General features: G+C 40.2%; 1 protein-coding gene across 2 annotated transcripts in view; it reads right to left on the bottom strand.

Annotated features, from left to right (window-relative positions):
- prrg4 (proline rich Gla (G-carboxyglutamic acid) 4 (transmembrane)) overlaps nt 1-18709 on the bottom strand; it is a 42107-nt gene that overhangs the window by 16798 nt on the left and 6600 nt on the right. Inside the window, exons 2-5 of one of the 2 annotated variants that reach the window (XM_080189979.1) lie at nt 15531-15655; nt 5068-5231; nt 4712-4760; nt 2557-2683 (exon numbers count right to left, since the gene is read on the bottom strand). In XM_080189979.1, the coding sequence (XP_080046105.1) occupies nt 2557-2683; nt 4712-4760; nt 5068-5231; nt 15531-15645 (455 nt within the window). In that variant the 5' untranslated portion in view covers nt 15646-15655. Of the gene's footprint in view, nt 1-2556; nt 2684-4711; nt 4761-5067; nt 5232-15530; nt 15659-18709 lie in introns of both variants that reach the window. The other variant, XM_080189980.1, reaches the window with a different exon arrangement.

The following is an 18709-nucleotide window of genomic DNA, read 5'->3' on the forward strand; positions in this document are numbered from 1 at the left end:
ACACTATCTGTAACCCCTACGACTTGCTTAGGCTTGCAAAATCTCACCAACTATCTTGGTTTGAGACAATTCAGACCTCTTTAACCTGTGCTTATCTCTCTCTCTACTAGCATTGTCTGCATCTGTAAAGACCTGATTACTTGTTAAGACTCACATTCCAACCATTGTCTTGTAAATTGAATCTGTGCCTATATATGCACTGTTTGAACCCAACTCTTCACTCATCTGATGCAGGAGCAGTGCTCCATAAGCTCATGCTACCAAATAAATCTATTGGACTTCTGTGGCCACCCCAGTCCAACGCTGGCATCATCACGTCCAATTCGTCGAAACAGCTGACCAAGGTGGATTGAACAGAGGCACCACCTAGTGGTCAAAGAGATGCAAAAACGAGCCTCAGTGGGTTAATGACCTTCTTGTTTCTTTGCTTTCCTTACCTTTTTTGTTTGAATTCCCCTTTATCATTTAAGGTGAGGCTCAACAAAACCATTAAAGAATTAACCTATCGTTTCCCCTTTACTTTTGCTTCCCACCCTGCTGTGTATTTCCAGCATTTTCTGTTTACAACCACATAACAGCATTAGTAAGGGCAGGAGTGGGCCATTTGGTTCCTCACGTTGCTGCCATTCAGTAAGATCATGGCCACTATGATTTTGCCAAAGCTGTTACTTACCTGTTCACCAATAACCCTCCACTCTCCAGTATTTCACGAATGGGTTTATCTCAGCCTTGAATATACTCAATGACTCAAGATTTCATAACTCTCTGGGGTACAGAATTTCAAAGATCTACAACCCTCAGAAGAAATTCCTCATTTGTCTTTAATTGGTGACCCCTTATTCTGAAGCAATACCCCCAATTCTAGATTTCCACCATGAGGGGAAATATTCTTGATTTAGATTTTGAAAACATATCTAAAAATTTGAATTCCTCCTCCATAACCTAGTTTTAAAAATTATTTTAAAAGTTGTGGAGTTTGCTGTCTAGGCTAGCATTTATTGCCCATTCCTACTTGATCTCAAGGTGATGGTAGTGAGCTGCCTTTTTGAACCTTTGTGGTCTGAGGTATAGGTACACCCCACAGTACTGTTAGGGAAGGAATTCCAGGATATTGATCCAGTGACAGAGGAGGAACAGCGATATATTTCCAAGTCAGGGTGTTGAGTGACTTGGAAGGGAACCTCCAGCTGGTGGTGTTCAGGTATCTGCTGCCTTTGACCTTCTAGATGGTTGTGGTCATGGGGTGGAAGGTGCTGCCTGAAGAACCTTGGTGAGTTCCTGCAGTGCATCTTGTAGATGGTACACACTGCTGCCATTGTTCATCAGTGGTGGAGGGATTGAACATTTGCGGAAGGGGTAGCAATCAAATGAGCTGCTTTGTCTTGGATGGTGCCAAGCTTGAGCGTTGCTGGGACTGTATTCATCGCACTCCTTGCACCTTGTCGATGATGGACAGGTTTTGGCATGTCAGGAGGTGAATTACTTGCCACAGGATTGAGCCACAGTATTTATATGGCTAGTCCAGTTCAATTTCTGGTCAATGGTAACTCCCAGGATGTGGATGGTGGGGGATTCAGCCATAGTAATGCCATTGATTGTCAAGGGTTGATTAGATTCTTTGTTGGAGATGATCATTGCCTGGCACAAACATTTGTCACTTGTGTTCAAGCATGGCTATTGGTCAGGTCTTTTTATATGTGGACATAGACTGTTTCAGTATCTTGGAAGTCACAAACGGTGCCGAATAATCAGCGAACATTCCCACTTCTGAGCTTATGACGGAAGGTCATTGATGAAGCAGCTGAAGACAGTTGGGCTGAGGATACTGAACCAAGGAACACCTGCACAGATGCCCTGGAACTGAGATAATCCAACAATCTTCCTTTGTGCCAGGTATGACTCCAACCTGCAAAGTATTTGTGGAGATGGTGCTTGTAGTTACACCATCCAGGCTTGGACTGGTAAATTAGAAATGACATTCACGCCACACATATGGCAAATGACGACCATTGCCAAAAAGAAAATCTAACCACTTCCCTTGGAAACTCAAAGGCATGACCATCTTCAAATCCTGACGTGGGTGGGCAGAGTCTCCATTGATCAGAAACTCAACCATACCAGCCATATAATATCACATCTGGTGGAACACAGAGGTTCATTATTCTTATCATAGAATGATAACCACAGAAAATGGTCACTTCATTGTGATGCCTCAATGTAGATTATTGTCCACCCCCAGATTTTGCTTCAGCATACCAACATTTTGCTTTGAGAAGGAAGTACAGGGAAGCTGGATAGTTGAGGATTAGGGGCACAGTCTTGGCTATCATTTCTTTATCTCAACACTAATGCTGCACATTTCATACAAACTTGTAGCTGGATTCACTCATTGGAACAATTCAACTTTTTGGTGCTTGTTTGTACAGTCCTGAAACATGTTTGGATATCACCATTGCACTAAGGTGGTCATAAAATCATTTCCCTTTTTTGGTTTTCAAATAGACATTGTACGTGTACACCAAAAGTTAAAGAATAACGTAACCTGTAGAAATTTACCTGGTACTACTTCGATCTTTGTATCTCCGCTGCTTGCAGTAATACCAGATAAAGAACACCAATAGAATTAAGAATAACACAGTGCCAAAGAACGCTGTCAGAATTGTAGTAATATCAGTTGTAATGCCTGAAAAGAAAAGGAGGGATGGATGGGCAATATAAGCAATAGCAAGTTTTAATTTCATCTTTTCTATTTTTCAAAGCTACTATTGAAGATTGCCTCTCTCCGTATACTCCAGTGGGTAATATTTATTCTTTTAGGGACCCTACTAGTCCAATGCAGTACTGAAAGCTTTCATTAGTAGCTAATTTTAGGCACTTAAAAATACCAAACTCCAAACAATCCATCTACCCAACACTTCAACCACCACCTGCCCTACATGTGACAGAGCTCAGAGCTCACACATTGAACTCATCAGCCATCTCAGAACCGACTGAACCAGAGTGGAAGCAAGTCATCCTAATCCCAAGAGACTGCTTAAGAAGATACACTTACTACAAACATCAGCAGCTGAAGTTTTTGAAGTTTTTCCACTTTCTTTATCCATTATTCATCTACATTGGTAACACCACCTCTGCAAGCTCTCCCCCAACTCATTGTGTAAGCTTTCTGTTAAACCTTTGGCAATTTGACTTTAATTTGAAGGTGGGGGTTAAACTTAAGGAATGGTGACTGCATGTGACAGGAGTAAGCTCTGTCCAATTGTATATCATCTTCACAATAATAATCCCTTTTTCCTCTCTATCTTTTCCTCCTTCTCTCCCCCATACCCCGACTCTCACAATTTCTAAATGTGGATCATCTCTCCCACACCCTGATTTTCACAATTTTGAAGTATGGATTAAAGTGTTTTTCAGTAAGTGAGATTATTCTTGAATATAACACTTTGTTGCTGAAATCTCGGTGCAAGCATAAGCTTCTCAAAACTAAGATAAGTGGATCTATCACCAGTCCTTAGGAACGGCTCATCTCAACTGTATTTTTTTTAAACAAAACTTACCCTTTTGCACTGCCCTACAGCATTTGCATTTCACAGATGATAAAATGCGCTATAGTCTTCCAACCCCACCCCCTGTAGTGACTTCACTACAAATGATTCCTTACCACAAGAAAATTTCAGACCACTTTTTTTAAACTTTCAACCACTCTTCAATCCTGATAAGTAAACAAAGTCATGTGGCATTGTTGGAGGAGGTTCGCTCTGGGTGCCTAATAATCATGTACCAGCCCACAATGGGTCAAATGGCCTTCGTCTGTGCTGTATATTACAAGCCCCTATACATAATTACAGGATGAAATTGGGGTAGGGGGAATATTTTTGGGAGCTTGCAGTGTCCAAATGGGTTACAGTGTTTCCCAAATTACAAGTGACTACACTTCAAATTGCATTGTACGTTGTAACTAGCTCAAATGAAAAAAGCAAACAAACAATCTAAGCATACTTCAGAAGAAAAGTGCAAAAAGAGGAGGACTGGATGACCTCCCCACCCCAAAAGGTAAGACACCAAAAATGTTAAAGTATTTTGGAATTCACTGAGATAACATAGTAGAAATCCAGTAGTTCCTTGTATCCCTGTTCTGCACAGAAAAGTCAAATCACAACTTTAAACGCATGAACGGAAAAACTTTGATTCTCCGTTAATAAACTTAAATGTTTAAAATTCAAGTGACCAGCACTTTGCATACATCCCTTGAACAATCCTTCAAATTTTTATCCAAATGTAATAGAGGAAATGCACTAAATTTAGGGCCATCAATACAAAATAGTCACTAATAAATCCAATAGGGAATTCAGAAGCTTCTTTCCTCAGCAAATGCTTAGAAAGTGGAACGCACCACTACAAGGAATAATTAAGGCAAATGGCATTGATGCATTAGGGAGAAACCAAATAGGTACACGGGGAAAAGAGAAAGATGAAAGTATGCCATCCTACAGTTAAATTGAAACAAAATAGATTTAGGGCACTTCACTCTGATCCAATTATGGACTTTTAAGTTCAACACCAAAATAGCTTCACATCAGCTCATCAAAATGGTGTTTACTGTCGTGACAAACTTGGGACTTCCCTGTGAGAAACTGTATAGCTCCTCCCTTTTTAACTACTTGTAATAATACTTTAGAATCGTTTTTGTAATAAAAAAATCAAGTCTTACCTGGCTTGGCATAAGGGCCCTTGGTTGTGTAACTTTTCCAAAAGACATTCTGAAAGAAAAAGAAAATAAAATGTTAGTTTCCTCTTTGTAACTAGAGACATAATTATAATTACAATTAACTTTCCAGCTGGCTCAGTAAAATGCACTATTTTACTCAACCAGACCAAGTTGGTGTTGAGTTTGGAGGACAGCCAACAACTTAGTGCTGTACCCTGGCACAAGTTCCATTTAGTTGGTAGGTAGGGAAACATTTTTAAATTAATGAAGTGTTGAATCAATAATTATTTTACAAAGTTTTGAAAAGATCAATTAAATGTTATTCCTTTTGAATGATGTACAAGAGAGAGATACTCAACTGTCTTCCGATCATCTTCAAAAACTTCTCGTGCCTCTTCAAAGCTACATATTTCTTCAAAACACTCTCGTTCAAGGTTTCCTTGAGTAAATATTTCAAAATCCCAATGATTGTACAAAAGACGCCGTCCCAGGAAACTTCGAGCTTCGTTCCCCTGAATAAACGCTATCAAAGTCAAAAAGTGAAGCCATCAGCATGAACAGAGCCACACTAGAGAAAACACAGCAAATATAAACACTTACAGCACGGAAGACAATCATTTAGCCCAACATATCATGCCAGATCTTTGTTAAGAGAGTAATCCAAAACAAGTCCAAATGCCCTAATCTCCCTAACAGCATTGCATCTTCCTCCGTTGAATTATTTATCTTAATTTTCCTTTAATAAAATGTGTTGTACTCTTCCTCAAATGCTAGTTTGATACTTCCTCAAAGTACTCCATGTTTCAATAACCCTCAATTTGAACATTGCTGAAAAAAAGACAGCTTGTTGGAGCTTTTCATCTTGGACAATCACAAGAATACTAGTGCCCTGACTGCAAGACAAAAAAGGTTCAACAAAATGCCCTTTTTTTTAAAAAAAGCAATTCTCCAGTTCTGTACAACAAATGACTATTTGTGACCCTCACTTCCTCCTGCCCTCTCAGTCACGGTCTTAAACGGATGATTTCTTATTCCTAACTTCTCAAAACAGATTATTTCTCATCTCTTGGTTCATCTCAACATTTTGTGTTAATTGTCCCGGGGAAGGGACGTTCAAATGACCTAATTAAAGTTTTCAGAATTATAGAAAGAAATGGAGAAAGTCAACCCGAGCAAATTGTTCACTCTGCAGACGTACATTTAAAACAAGGAAGTTGGGAATCAGGAAGGAAGGTGCACAAAAAAAAACTTATTCACCCTGTAGTTGAGAATTCTGATTAATTCTAAATACCCAAAATGAGGATAATTAGCAGCTAATGTTTTAAATGTATGGTTTGAAAATAATACAAGTACTTAAGTAACATATTAATAATGCCTCTAAGAAATGAATTTGTAACATGCCAGTAAAATGAATGTATTCATGAAAGATACCAGCACAAGTCAGACACAAATTATGCAACAAAGTAAATTACCAATGCATATCCAGGCTGGGTGGGGGGGATAATGCCAAAAGATAAAAAGGTACCTTCATTTGGTATTAGAACTGGTTAGAGAAATGCTGAATCATAGAACATAGAACACAAAACTATAGCACAAACAGGCCCTTTGGCCCACAAGTTGCGCTGATCATATGCCTACCTACTAGGCCTATCTATAACCTCCAAGCCCATTATTTGAAGGTGTCAAAATATAATTGATTGAAGGACATGCCATTGTTAGATTGACAGAACAGTGAATGAATGAAATTGTTTTTAATTAAGTGCTAGGCTGCAAAATCTGATCAGAAAAAGTATAACCATTCTGCTTTTTGGCATGAAACCTGAAATGTTTTGAAAACGTCTCTTAGCTCATTTGCTGTGTAGGTGAAATCAGAGATCCTCCTTTCGGCCGACAGAAATTTGTCTGGTCTTAATTGTACGTTTGTCTGAATATTAATTTATAATATTTTTGATTCTAACATTTCAATGTTTTAATAAAATTAATTGAATTGAAGAATTTCATTGAACTGATTTTTTCTTGCCTTTGTGAAATGGCATGTTTAAATGAAAAGTTTTGTCTTTAAATTAAATCAGGCCACCGAGAAGAATTTCCCATAACCCACCCAAAAAGATAATGGGCGATTGCAGCATTAAAGAGGCAATTCTAAAAACAGAAATTGAAACATAAAAGGGTCAGCAAAGTAGCTAAGATAATATACAAATGGCTTATTTGTTCCAACAAAAAACTATCCTAACAATACAGCTGTCCAGGGTCCCAAGTCTCCACTCTATTTTTTAATTACAAAAAGGGAACGTCCGAATATATAGTATACTGTGGTTTACACTTCCAAATCCCTACATATTCTAAACTTCAGCTGTTCAAGAGGAAAAAGCATGTTCGAAGCTGCAGCTTCAGGAAGTAATACAATGTCAACAGAAGGGTGAGGTGGGGAATATGGAAGAGTGTGGTATAAAGTTGAAGTGAAGAGGTGAGGTGGCAGGCAAGAGAAAGGGAAGACATAGATGGGTGCAAGTGGAGGAAGGGATGGAAGAGAGGGATCAGGAAATGGTGGGGGGAAGTATTTGAGAAGGTGGATAGAGCAAGGTGAGTCTCTTTGACAATGCAGCTCCTGCAGATGCAGGCCTCAGGACAGTAGTGAACAGGTGGCCCAGCTGGGCAGCAACTGTATTGTTGAATGCAATACCAACTTTCTAATTCAGGGAAGTTCTTAAATGTGCATCAAACTCTCTCCCTCACCAGTTAAATAATTGGGGTTTTGTAGTGTAGCTGGCAGTACGCGTGTTGCCCAACTGCAGGTAGATCTCAAAAATTCCCATGTCTCTGAATTCAAGAATATTTAGAAGAATAGTTCATGATACTGGTCATATTCAATTTGTGGAGATGCCAGTATTGGACTGGGGCAAGCACAGTAAGAAGTCTCATAACGAAATTGAAGTCCAACAGGTTAATTAGGTAGCAAAATCCACAAGCTTTCAGAGCACAGCCCCTTCATCAGGTGAGTGGGAGATGTTTCACAAACAGGACACATATAGACACAAACTCAATTTACAAGATAATGATTAGAATGCAGGTCTTTACAGGTAGTCATGTCTTAAAGGTACAGAATGTGAATGGAGAGAGGGTTAAGCACAGGTTAAAGAGATGTGTATTGTCTCCAGCCAGGACAGTTAGTGAGATTTTGCAAGCCCAACCAAGTCGTGGGACTGGAGACAATATATATCTTTTTAACCTGTGCTTAACCCTCTCTCCACTCACATTGTCTGTACCTTTAAGACTTGATTACCTGTAAAGACTCACATTCCAACCATTATCTTGTAAATTGAGTTTGTGTCTATATGTGCCCTATTTGTGAACAGAACTCCCATTCGCCTGATAAAGGGGCAGTACTCCGAAAGCTGTGACAATAAACCTGTTGGACTTTAACCTGGTGTTGTAAGACTTTTTAAACTGTGCACATCCAGTGTGACAGCAATTGCCTTCCATTGTCAAAACAAAGTGGTGTGAGACCATCCTTACAAAGGGAGCTTCCCACCAACTTCCTACAGATTTCAACTGCAACTTAAGTGCCCATTTCACAGAAACACTGAAGCTCAGTAAAGAGTCTTAAGCTGCACCATCAGTCTTTGATGACAGGCATAGCCGAGTTGGTAGCATGCTCATCTCTGAAGAATTTTGGATTGCACCCCAGAGCTGAATAAAATTAATCTCTTGAGCAAAAGAAAACACAAATAAAGACTCACTAAAAAAAAATCTGGTGGTTCTGTAGTGTTTATGGGATCTTGCTGTGCATACATTAATTGCCACAGTTCCTTGTATTACAATAGTAACTTAAAAAGCATTTTATTGGCTGTGAAGAACTTTGGGATGTCCTGAAGTTGTGAAAGGTACAGCATGTCTTTTTAAGTCTTCCCAAATGACTGTTCCAAACCTCAAGCAGAAAATTATGGGCCAGAAATCTTAATTAAGCTTTGGAATTCCAAACATTATTTGCTGTGCAAATAAAGGTAATCATACAAGGGCCTGGCACACCAGTATGCTTTGATAACCAACTTGTGACGCAAAAGTCATAAAAACTTGTGGAGTTGGTAAATTTCTTTGGAATTGTAATTTAGCGTCCTGCTGCATTTAAATAAAAATCGACAAAAACAGCTGCTGTTTTAACACAGATCTTTACAAGCAAACCACAACACTTTACGAAGTTGACATCTTAAATGGATCATGTTACATTTGTATTGTAAGCACATTTGTTCCTTGGCTCAAATCAATGAGCACACTGTGCATTCCTCCCACAGTGACTACCCCTAGTTTTGAAACTGCATCTGCTGCATAATGAAAAGGAGGATGCAGAGTTCACACTCAAGCAGTACCTACACACTATCCATGGAATTTGATTCCTTTTACATTGGCTTCCTGCCTATGGCTCCATTCACAATTTTCCACACAAAAGCCACTCACATTACTTAGAAAAGCACTGCATCCATTTTACTTTACTTGAAAACACACACACACACATTTACACAATGCATAAGATATACAAAAGAGAGAGAGAGAGAGAGAGAGAGAGCGCGAGCTAATTAGAGACCAAATAAAGACTCACTTAAAAAAAATCTGGTCGCTATCTCAATAGTGTTTGAGGGATCTTGTTGGAAAATAGTATTATTTTTACATTTAAACCCAGATCTTGTAACTTTTGGAAAGAAACCGATTATTTGTTGTGCTTTGCAAAGCCACTTCCTCCCACTAGTCTCCACGGGATTCTGGCATACCAATGCAAATACATCAAGGCCAGACACTTCACTATTAATATTTGTTTGCCATTCTATAAAACAACACTGTATCACCTGAAAGAACCACTACTGTGACCTGGGGCAAAAAGTTTCTGCCTTTGATAAAGAATAACATTTAGCCTATGACAAGCCACAAAGATTGAAACAAAAACAAATCTTCTTTAAGGAACTTACAAACATATAGAGCCTTTCACAGCAAAAGGAATATAGTCACTGCTGTAACGTAGGTACTGTGGCAGAGGTTTTAGCGTAGCAAGCTTTTACAAACAAAGTCATACTGGCTAACGAGTAAATATTGGTCAGGACACTGGGGAGAACATTCCCAAGCTCCTCTTCAAAATAGTAGCGCGGGATTTATTTCCACCTGAGAAAGCAGACAGTATCTCAGTTTAATGATTCTTCCTCAGAATTGCACCAGGAGAACTAGCCTAGATTTTATGTTAAAGTACAAATGCAAAATACTGCAGTGCTGGAAATAAATAAGTTTGAGGGAATGATCAGAAAGCAGCTGTGGAATGAACCATCATTAGGATTTGAAAAAAATATAACTGGTTTTTAAGCAGTTAAAGTTTCAAAGTTTATTTATTAGTGTCACAAGTAAACTTATGTTAACAATGAAATAAAGTAATTGTGACAATCCCTTAATCACCACACTCTGGCACCTGTTTGGGTGCAGAAGGGGAATTTACCATGGCCAATACACCCAACCAACATCTCTTTCAGACTGTGGGAGGAATTCAGAGCAGCCGGAAGAAACCACGCAGACACAGATTTAAATTTGTCACATGTATTAGCATACAGCGAAAAGTATTGTTTTTTGCACACTATACAAACAAAGCATACCATTCATAGAGAAGGAAACCAGGGAGAGTGCAGAACGTGGTGTTACAGTCATAGCTAGGGTGCAGCAAAAGATTAACTTCGTGCAAGGTAGATCCATTCAAAAGTCTGATGGCAGCAAGGAAGAAGCTGTTGAGTCGGTTGGTATGTGACCTCAGAATTTTGTATCTTTTTCCTGATGGAAGGTGGTGGAAGAGAGAACATCCGGGATGTGTGGGGTCCTTAATTATGCTGGCTGCTTTGCCGAGGCAACAGGACGTGTAGACAGAGTCAATGGTTGGGATGCTAGTTTGCATGATGGATTGGGCTACATTCACGACCTTTTGTAGTTTCTTGCAGTCCTGGACAGAGCAGGAGCCGGAGCGTGGAAAGACCAGGATAGGTTGTTAGTGATGTGGACACCTAAAAACATGAAGATCTCGATCCTTTTTACTTTGTCACTGTTGATGCAGATAGGGGCATATTTTCTTCCATGCTTCATGAGGTCGATGTCAACAAAACAAAGGAGATGTCATCGGCGCTCTCGTAAGAACAGGATACAGTGCTCGACTCATCGATCGACAGTTTTGACGCGCCACAGCAAGAAACTGCACCGACCTCAGAAGACAAACACAGGACATGGCAGAGAGAGTACTCTTTGTCGTCCAATACTTCCCTGGAGCGCAGAGGCTACGACATTTTCTTCGGAGCTTCAACATGTCATCGACGAAGATGAATATCTCGCTGAGGCCATTTCCACACCCCCACCACTTGCCTTCAAACAGCTGCACAGCCTCAAACAGAACATTGTTTGCTGCAGGAGAACAGCGACCACAACGCCACACAACCCTGCCACAGCAACCTCTAAGATATGCCGGATCATCGACACGGATGCCATCATTTCACATGAGAACACCATCCACCAGGTACACGGTACATACCCTTGTGACTCAGCCAATGCTGTCAAAGCTGCAGGAAAGGATGTCCCAAGGCATGGCACGTTGGTGAGACCATGCAGACACTACGATAACAGATGAACAGACACCGCTTGACAATCACAAGGCAAGAGTGTTTCCTTCCTGTTGAACGCTTCAGCAGTCGGCCTCTGATCTTCAGGTAAGTGTTCTCCAAAGTGGCCCTCAAGACACACAACAACGCAGAATCGGAGCAGAAACTGATAGCCAAGTTCCGCTCACGAGGACGGCCTCAACCAGGATCTTGGATTCATGTCACGCTACCTGTAACCCCCACGACTTGCCTGAGCTTAAAAAAAAATCTTACTATCTGTTCTGGCTTGAGACAATTCACACCTCTTTAACCTGTGCTTAATCCTCTCTCCTCTCGCATTGTCTGCACCTGTAAAGACTTGATTATCTGTTAAGACTTGCTTTTCAACCATTATCTTGTAATTGAGTGTGCGTCTATATATGCACTGTTTGTGAACCCAATTCTCCACTCACCTGATGAAGGGGCAGTGCCCTGAAAGCTCGTACTACCAAATAAACCTGTTGGACTTCAACCTGATGTTGTGAGACTTCCTACTGTGACACTGAGGGAGAGATTATTGTGGCTGCACCAGTTCACCAGATTCTCTCTCTCTCATTCCTGTACTCTGACTCATCATGATGGTGTCGTCAGCAAACTTGAAAAATGGGTTGGAAGGGAATTTGGTCACATAGTCATACGTGAGAATGTACAAACTCCACACAATTCCTCCTCCTCCTCTCCTCTCTCTCCTCCCCCGGAGGTCGGGGATTGAAACCTGGGTCGCTGGCATTGTGAGATAGCAGTGCTAACCACTATGCCACCCCACTACTGAGGCAGGGTACCATGGGGAAGGAAAAAGAGGGATTATCTGATTGGTTGGAAGACAGGAACATTTAACTAATATCAGGGAATGATGGGGCAAGTCAAAATGAAATAGTAAGGGAACAAGAAACAAAATAAGGTTCCAGAGGAAGTGAAATAAAAGGCCAAATAATTAACATCGTCCCCATATTCCTGGATGGCAGCCAGAGTTTATAATCTCAAATCTCCTCCTCCTCTCCTTTCAACATTCCTAAGGGACTACTCTCTCCACAACACACTTATCCATTCCTCAGTCACCCACACCTCCTCCTTCCCACAGTCAGGACACGCAAAACTTGCCCGTTTATCTCCTCCTTTCCTACCTCCCATGGTCCCAAACACTTTTGCCAGGGAAAACAGCAATTTACTTACCTCCATTTACCATCCTGCACTTGCAGCAGATTAAATGTTCTGTCCTTTGGGGAGACCAAACACAGATTGAGTGATTACTTTTTCAGAACACCTCCATTCGGTTCACAAGCATGACCCTAAGCTTGGCGTCACCTCCAATTTTAATTCTCTGCCCACTCTCCCTATGACCTCAGCTCATTACATTTTTCCAATAAAGCTTAACCTAAGCTCAAAGAGCAGCATCTTATCTTTTGATTAGTCACTTTAGCTCTTGTATTTAAGCGTCACTGAAAAGGTTATCATTTATTGTCCTGCTCTGGTGCAGATGTTGGCGAAAAGTCCTTGAACCACTGCAGTCCACAGTGCTGGGAGGAAGGATTTTTCCCGGCCACAGAGAAATAATGGTAACATAGGGCCAGGCTAGGATGGCGTGAGAGACTTGGAGATGGTCACATTCACATATATCTGGTGCCTTGCTCTTCTAGGTAATAGAGGTTTCCAGAACGTGTAAGGTGTGGTCAAATGTACTGCAGTAACTTGCTAAGGCTCATCTCGTAGCAGGTACACACTGCAGCCACTGTGGAGGAAGTGAATGCATAAGTTGGTGGATGGGGTGTAATTCAAGCAGGCAGCTGTGTCTGGAATGGTGTTGGCCTGACTGTTGGTGAAACTACATTCATCCAGGCAAGTGAGGATATTTCCATTACGCTCTTGACTTGTGCCTTATACATAGTGTTGGACAGAGAGAGGGTATGTACCCTTTTCTTCATGGTCTGCCTCTTTTCATTCAGCTCATGTCCAATCCTTGTTGTCCCTTGTGATACCTTATCTTATATTGTGGCTTGCTATCTTATCACCTGGGCCTTTTAGTATTCATGTTACTTTTTTCTTACACAGAGCAGTGGATGAGAGGGTATATTTGTGTGATGGGTGGAAAAAAGCCGGGGGGGGGGGGGGGGGGGGAATGGAGCGGAGTTGGTATTGGTCAGGACTCCTGAAGGAACAGGATAGCGGATGCATTTCAGATGGTTGGGGAGAGGTGGTTGTTGAGGTGTTTAGATTAAAGATTGCATAGTGGGGAAAGAAAAAAAGGATGGTTAGTGATGTACATTTTTAAGTAGGATCTCATTTGCTAGTTATGATGAGCTTCCCTTTTTCAGGGTCCCTTATATTATTTTAAAGTGATCCGGCAGGTCAGTGTTGCCTTTCTTAGGGGAGTTTCTTTTGCTAGCCATGGTGAGTCCCCTTCAGTTGTTCAAGGTGATTCAAGGAGTCTAGAAATTTGCGTTGTGTCTTGTAGATGGTGGACAGTCTTTGGGGAGTTAGTAGAGTTACTCGCCACACAATTCCCAGCCTCTAACCAGCTCCTGCAGCCAGAATATTTATATGGCTGGTCTAATTAAGTTTATGGTCAACGATAGCTCCCAGAACGTGGTCCCATGAACATTTCCTTTTCCCTTGCACCATCACCCCTTTTGTCAACTAATCTCTCCTGCCTTCCACCAATGACCTCCTTTGTTCTCGCACCAACCACCCTCAACCTTTCTGTACTTTTGAACTTGTTTAAAATCTGTCCTAATTTTTTCCCTATTTGAAATAAAATTTTTGAAACATTTCCTCTGCTTCTCTCTCCACAGACACTGCCCAAACTGCTGAACATTTGTTTTTGTATTCAAGTCTCTGGCACGCAACTTAAAATTAGAAAATGCAAGAATACACAGCAGGTCCATAAGAATATAAAATGGTGAGTTAACCTTTCATGCTTTGTCAAAATTTACCTAAATACCAGAGCAAGAACATTAAGTTAATTTTGATAAGTGTTTTATGACCAGCTGAAGAAAGAAAAAAGGTAGTAAAGAACTTGCATTTATATAGCGCTTTTTATGAGCTCAGGATGTCTTAAAGCATTTTAAGTTGATCTTTCTCTATACCCTAGCTATGAATGTAGCACTACATTCTGCACCCTCTCCTTTCCTTCTCCCCTATGTACTCTATGAATGGTATGTTTTGTCTGTATAGTACACAAGAAACAATACTTTTCACTGTATACCAAAACAATAATAAAACAAATACAACACAGCCAATTATGCACTTCTGACGTGCAGTCTCTATTCTAATGTGGCATATGGCAAAATACAACAAATAACATGACAATGACCAGAAAATGAGTTACTGTGATGTTGCAGGATATTGTCCAGCATACTGGGAGTAACTTCCCTCCTTTTTTTTGAAATAGTACTGTGGAACCTTATGTTCACCAGAGGGAGAAGTCAGATTCCATTTACCATTTAATCCAAAAGGGGCATCTCTAGCAGAACAGCTCCAATTGAGTACTTCACTGGAGTGTCAGCCTTGATCCTCGTGCTGAAGTTATGGAGTGGGACTTGAACATATAAACTTCTGACTTAAGAGGCAAGAGTATTACCAACTGAGAGCCACAGCTGAAACAGTAATCAGCGGAGCAAATGCAGGTAAATGAAGTTTAGGTGCAGGGCATTGTCGTGCGAATTCACTGTGTGGCAATATCATTTGATTAGTAATCCAGTGGCCGGGGTTAATCCTCTGGGGTTAAGAATTCAAATCTCAGCATGGCAATTGTTGGAATTGAAATTCAAACATAAACTAATCTCAGTAATCATGACCAGGAAGCTATCATCAATTATCATAAAGACCCATCTACTATCCTTACCTGATCTGGCCCACGTGACTTCAGACCCACAGTTTTGCTCAAGTACTTCACTGGAACCTCAGCCTTGATTTTTCGTGCTGAAGTTCTGGAGTGGGACTTGTACACACAAACTGCCCTCTGTGATGGCCAGTGAGCCACTTGGTTCAAGGGGCAATTAGTGAGACAACAAATTCCCATCAATACCCACATCTCATGAAAGAATAAAAAGCAGAGTCACAGATGGATTATAGGTGTTTAACATTTTTACATTGGCCAAGAGTCTACATCAATGGAAGGATGGCGCTGGATGATAGAATAGTCATTACAATCTGTAGTAATAAAACTTTACCTTTTCTTTGTGGTTTTGGAGTATGACTGGTTTGTGTTTCTGAAATGTCAGCACACCGTGATAATCCACCAGTAAGAATAGGTAGCTGAGTGATGAGCACAAGTAGATGGAACATGACTGTACTTCTGCTAACAGAAGGAACTGTGTTAACACCAAAACCTGATTTTAGATAAACACAATTTCCATCACTACATTTCAGCGTCACTGCCCCATTGTACTCAGGGTATTATTCACAGAAAATATTTTTTAAAACTCCACAGGAGCAAGAATAGGTCATTTATACACTCTGAGTCTACATCACCATCTAATTAGATTCTGATCGCAGTTAAAAGGATTTGATAAGTAGATACAGGGAAGCATGAATGATAGAAGGAAATTATGAATGAGACAGTTTAATCTTTTAAAAAAACACTCAGGAGTGAAATCAGACATGCGCACATGTACAGGCTGTGGAAATCTGGTGTTCACTCCACCAAGAGGTATTGAAAGGTAGGTTAACTGATACTTTCAAGACAGAGATTCAAAGTTTTTTTTGTAGGTGAAGCTAGCAAAGAATAGCGAGTGAACACAAATTAACAGATAGACCATGAGTAATGTCATGGGAACTCAACAATTAGACAGTAATGAATATATAGTCATGAATGTATTAGTGGACAGAGCAGGAAAATCTACAAAATATTTTGCTAATTTTTAATATAAAATATTGGGAAGCAGAACTAGATGTATAGATTTTTAAATAAATCACAGATTAAATTTTAGAACTCAAATTATTTTAAGATCCTTCTGTGCTTGCACACAGAGCGTGCACTTGCCAGACATTTCAACATATTTAACACAACTTGCTTATTAGTGTAAAAATAAATCAATTAGCATCCAGCTCCCTGCAAGCTTCCATCTCACCAATTCCCTCACTTTCAAAGCCCCCTGAAGATATACCTGATTAACCATTTCATTTAGGAGAGATAGTATTACATTTAATATTTTTGGGGTTTGTGTTATTCTGTGAAGCAGGCTTGTGTGTGGGAGAGTATCATTTAATAACAATTTAGTTAAGCTAGGGGCTGATTGTCCTAAATCTCAGCCATCAAAGCAATGTAGGTGTTTGAAGGAAGGATGGCAAGTTCATTTTCTATGAGTAATGAAGCAGTGAGCAGAAACTTGCAGTAGAAGATAAGTGAGAGTTTGAGTTTTTAGCTGTTAAGTTTCAGAGGGGCATAAAAGAGTTTACAACTTGAAAAAGATGATAAAATTCAATAACCTTAATTTATTTGACTGAAAAATGAGGGCAATAGGGTAAACATGAAAAATTTGTATATTCTGGGAAAGTTAAGTTTCAAATAGGGGCTAAGGGGAATGGAAAAAGAGGAAAAAGCACAGAGGTGCTCCAGGAGAGATGCTGAGAGCTGTTTTTGAGGAATGGCCATGCGAGATCTTCTGGAGCTGGCTGAGAGAGAAAGACCTGCTAGCAACAATTCCAGGCACAAAGAGATGCAGTTTTAAATTAGCCACTCAATTAAGCCAGAAAAGTCTGGAGGCTGCAAAAAGCAATCTTGTATCTGAAGTTTTGAAGTTTCGCATCAAAATGGGAGAAAGGAGTGAGAGCTCATGTGGTACACCTCACTAAGGTGACAGTGGCTTTGTCTTTGGGATATTAGCACCAGATTTTTAAAATTACACATCTATAACATATTGTTGCCGAAAAGGATGTTTACTTCTGAGCCTGACCAAGTAAGGAGATTTTTTGCTGTTGGGGGGAGGCTTGTCTAAATATAATTCTGTGTGCACGCGCATTTACTTTTCTTTTGTTAATGAATGTTTCAATGTTTTGATTTGCGTGGCATTTTCCAATAGCCGGATAACATTGCAGACGTCTCTCTACTGCTCAGCAATTATTTGCTAAGGCATTTAAGTAAATTAAAGGTATTATCTATAGCATAGTTGGAGGCCATTCAGCCCATCATACTTGTGTCAACTCTTTTCAAAGAGTTAATCTTTAATGGTGTTTAAAATAAACTTTAAATCAATTAGTCTCACTTCCCTGTCTCTCTGCATAGCTCTATGCTTGTTCCCTTTCATGTATATTTCCAATTCCCTGCCTCAAAATTAAAGCTTTTTAAACTCATTTGTAGTTTTTTAAAAGTGAAAAAATTGTTAAATCTTGTGATAAAGTTGTGCAATTAGAACTTACAGCGATACCCAACTACACTAGCTCACAGCAGAGCTTTTATAAAAAGCTGCTCCTGACACTGACTCTGAAAGCTCCCTGATACAGTGATTACATTGTTCTAGAAACAATAGCAATTTATTATCCATTTTGAGTATTTACTCTTGTTTCTGCAAGTCTCTTGCAGTTCCAGTACTTCAACATATCCATACGTTAGTCACTCAACTCAGTACAATATTCATGCACGGGGTGTTTCCCTTGGTAGCCTGGCCAACATTCATCCCTTAAACAGCAACTAAGGACTTCTTGAAAGAAAATATTCAACAAAGCATTGAACATTTGACTAACTGCTGTGAGCTAAATGACTGTTGAGTATCCCTGCATTATAACAATGACTACATTTCAAAAAGTACTTTAACCTTACCATGTAATGACCACCAGAAAAACTGTTACTGTACTCATGACCATTACCATCTAGAAGGACAAGGGCAGAAGATACATCGGAACACCACCACCTGGAAGTTGCCCTCCAGGCCACTCACAGAAACATAAAAATAGCAGTAGGCCATTTAGCCCATCAAGTCTGCTCTGCTATTCAACGTGATCATGGCTGATTCTCCATCTCAATGCCACATTTCCGCTCTCTCTCCATACTCTTGGCACTTATTTGCCAGAAATCTAATTCTTTCTTAAATACATTCAGTAACTTGGCCTCCACTGCCTTCCATGGTAGAGAATTTCACAGGTTCACTACCCTCTGAGTGAAGAAATCACTCCTCATCTCCGTCATAAACATCCTGTGTCCCAAAACCGTGACCCCTTGTCCTAGTTCACTCCCACCCCCCAAAGCCAGGGGAAACATCATCCCTGCATCCAGTCTGTCCAGACCTGTCAGAATTTTATATGTTTCAATGAGATTCCCTCCAATTCTTCTGAACTCCAGTGAATACATGCCTAGTTGACCCAATTTCTCCTCTTAAGACAAATCTTGCCATCCTAAGAACCAGTCTATTGA

This window comes from Carcharhinus amblyrhynchos, chromosome 6 (assembly GCF_965287045.1).
Source record: "Carcharhinus amblyrhynchos chromosome 6, sCarAmb.v2.hapA, whole genome shotgun sequence".
NCBI lineage: Eukaryota > Metazoa > Chordata > Chondrichthyes > Carcharhiniformes > Carcharhinidae > Carcharhinus > Carcharhinus amblyrhynchos.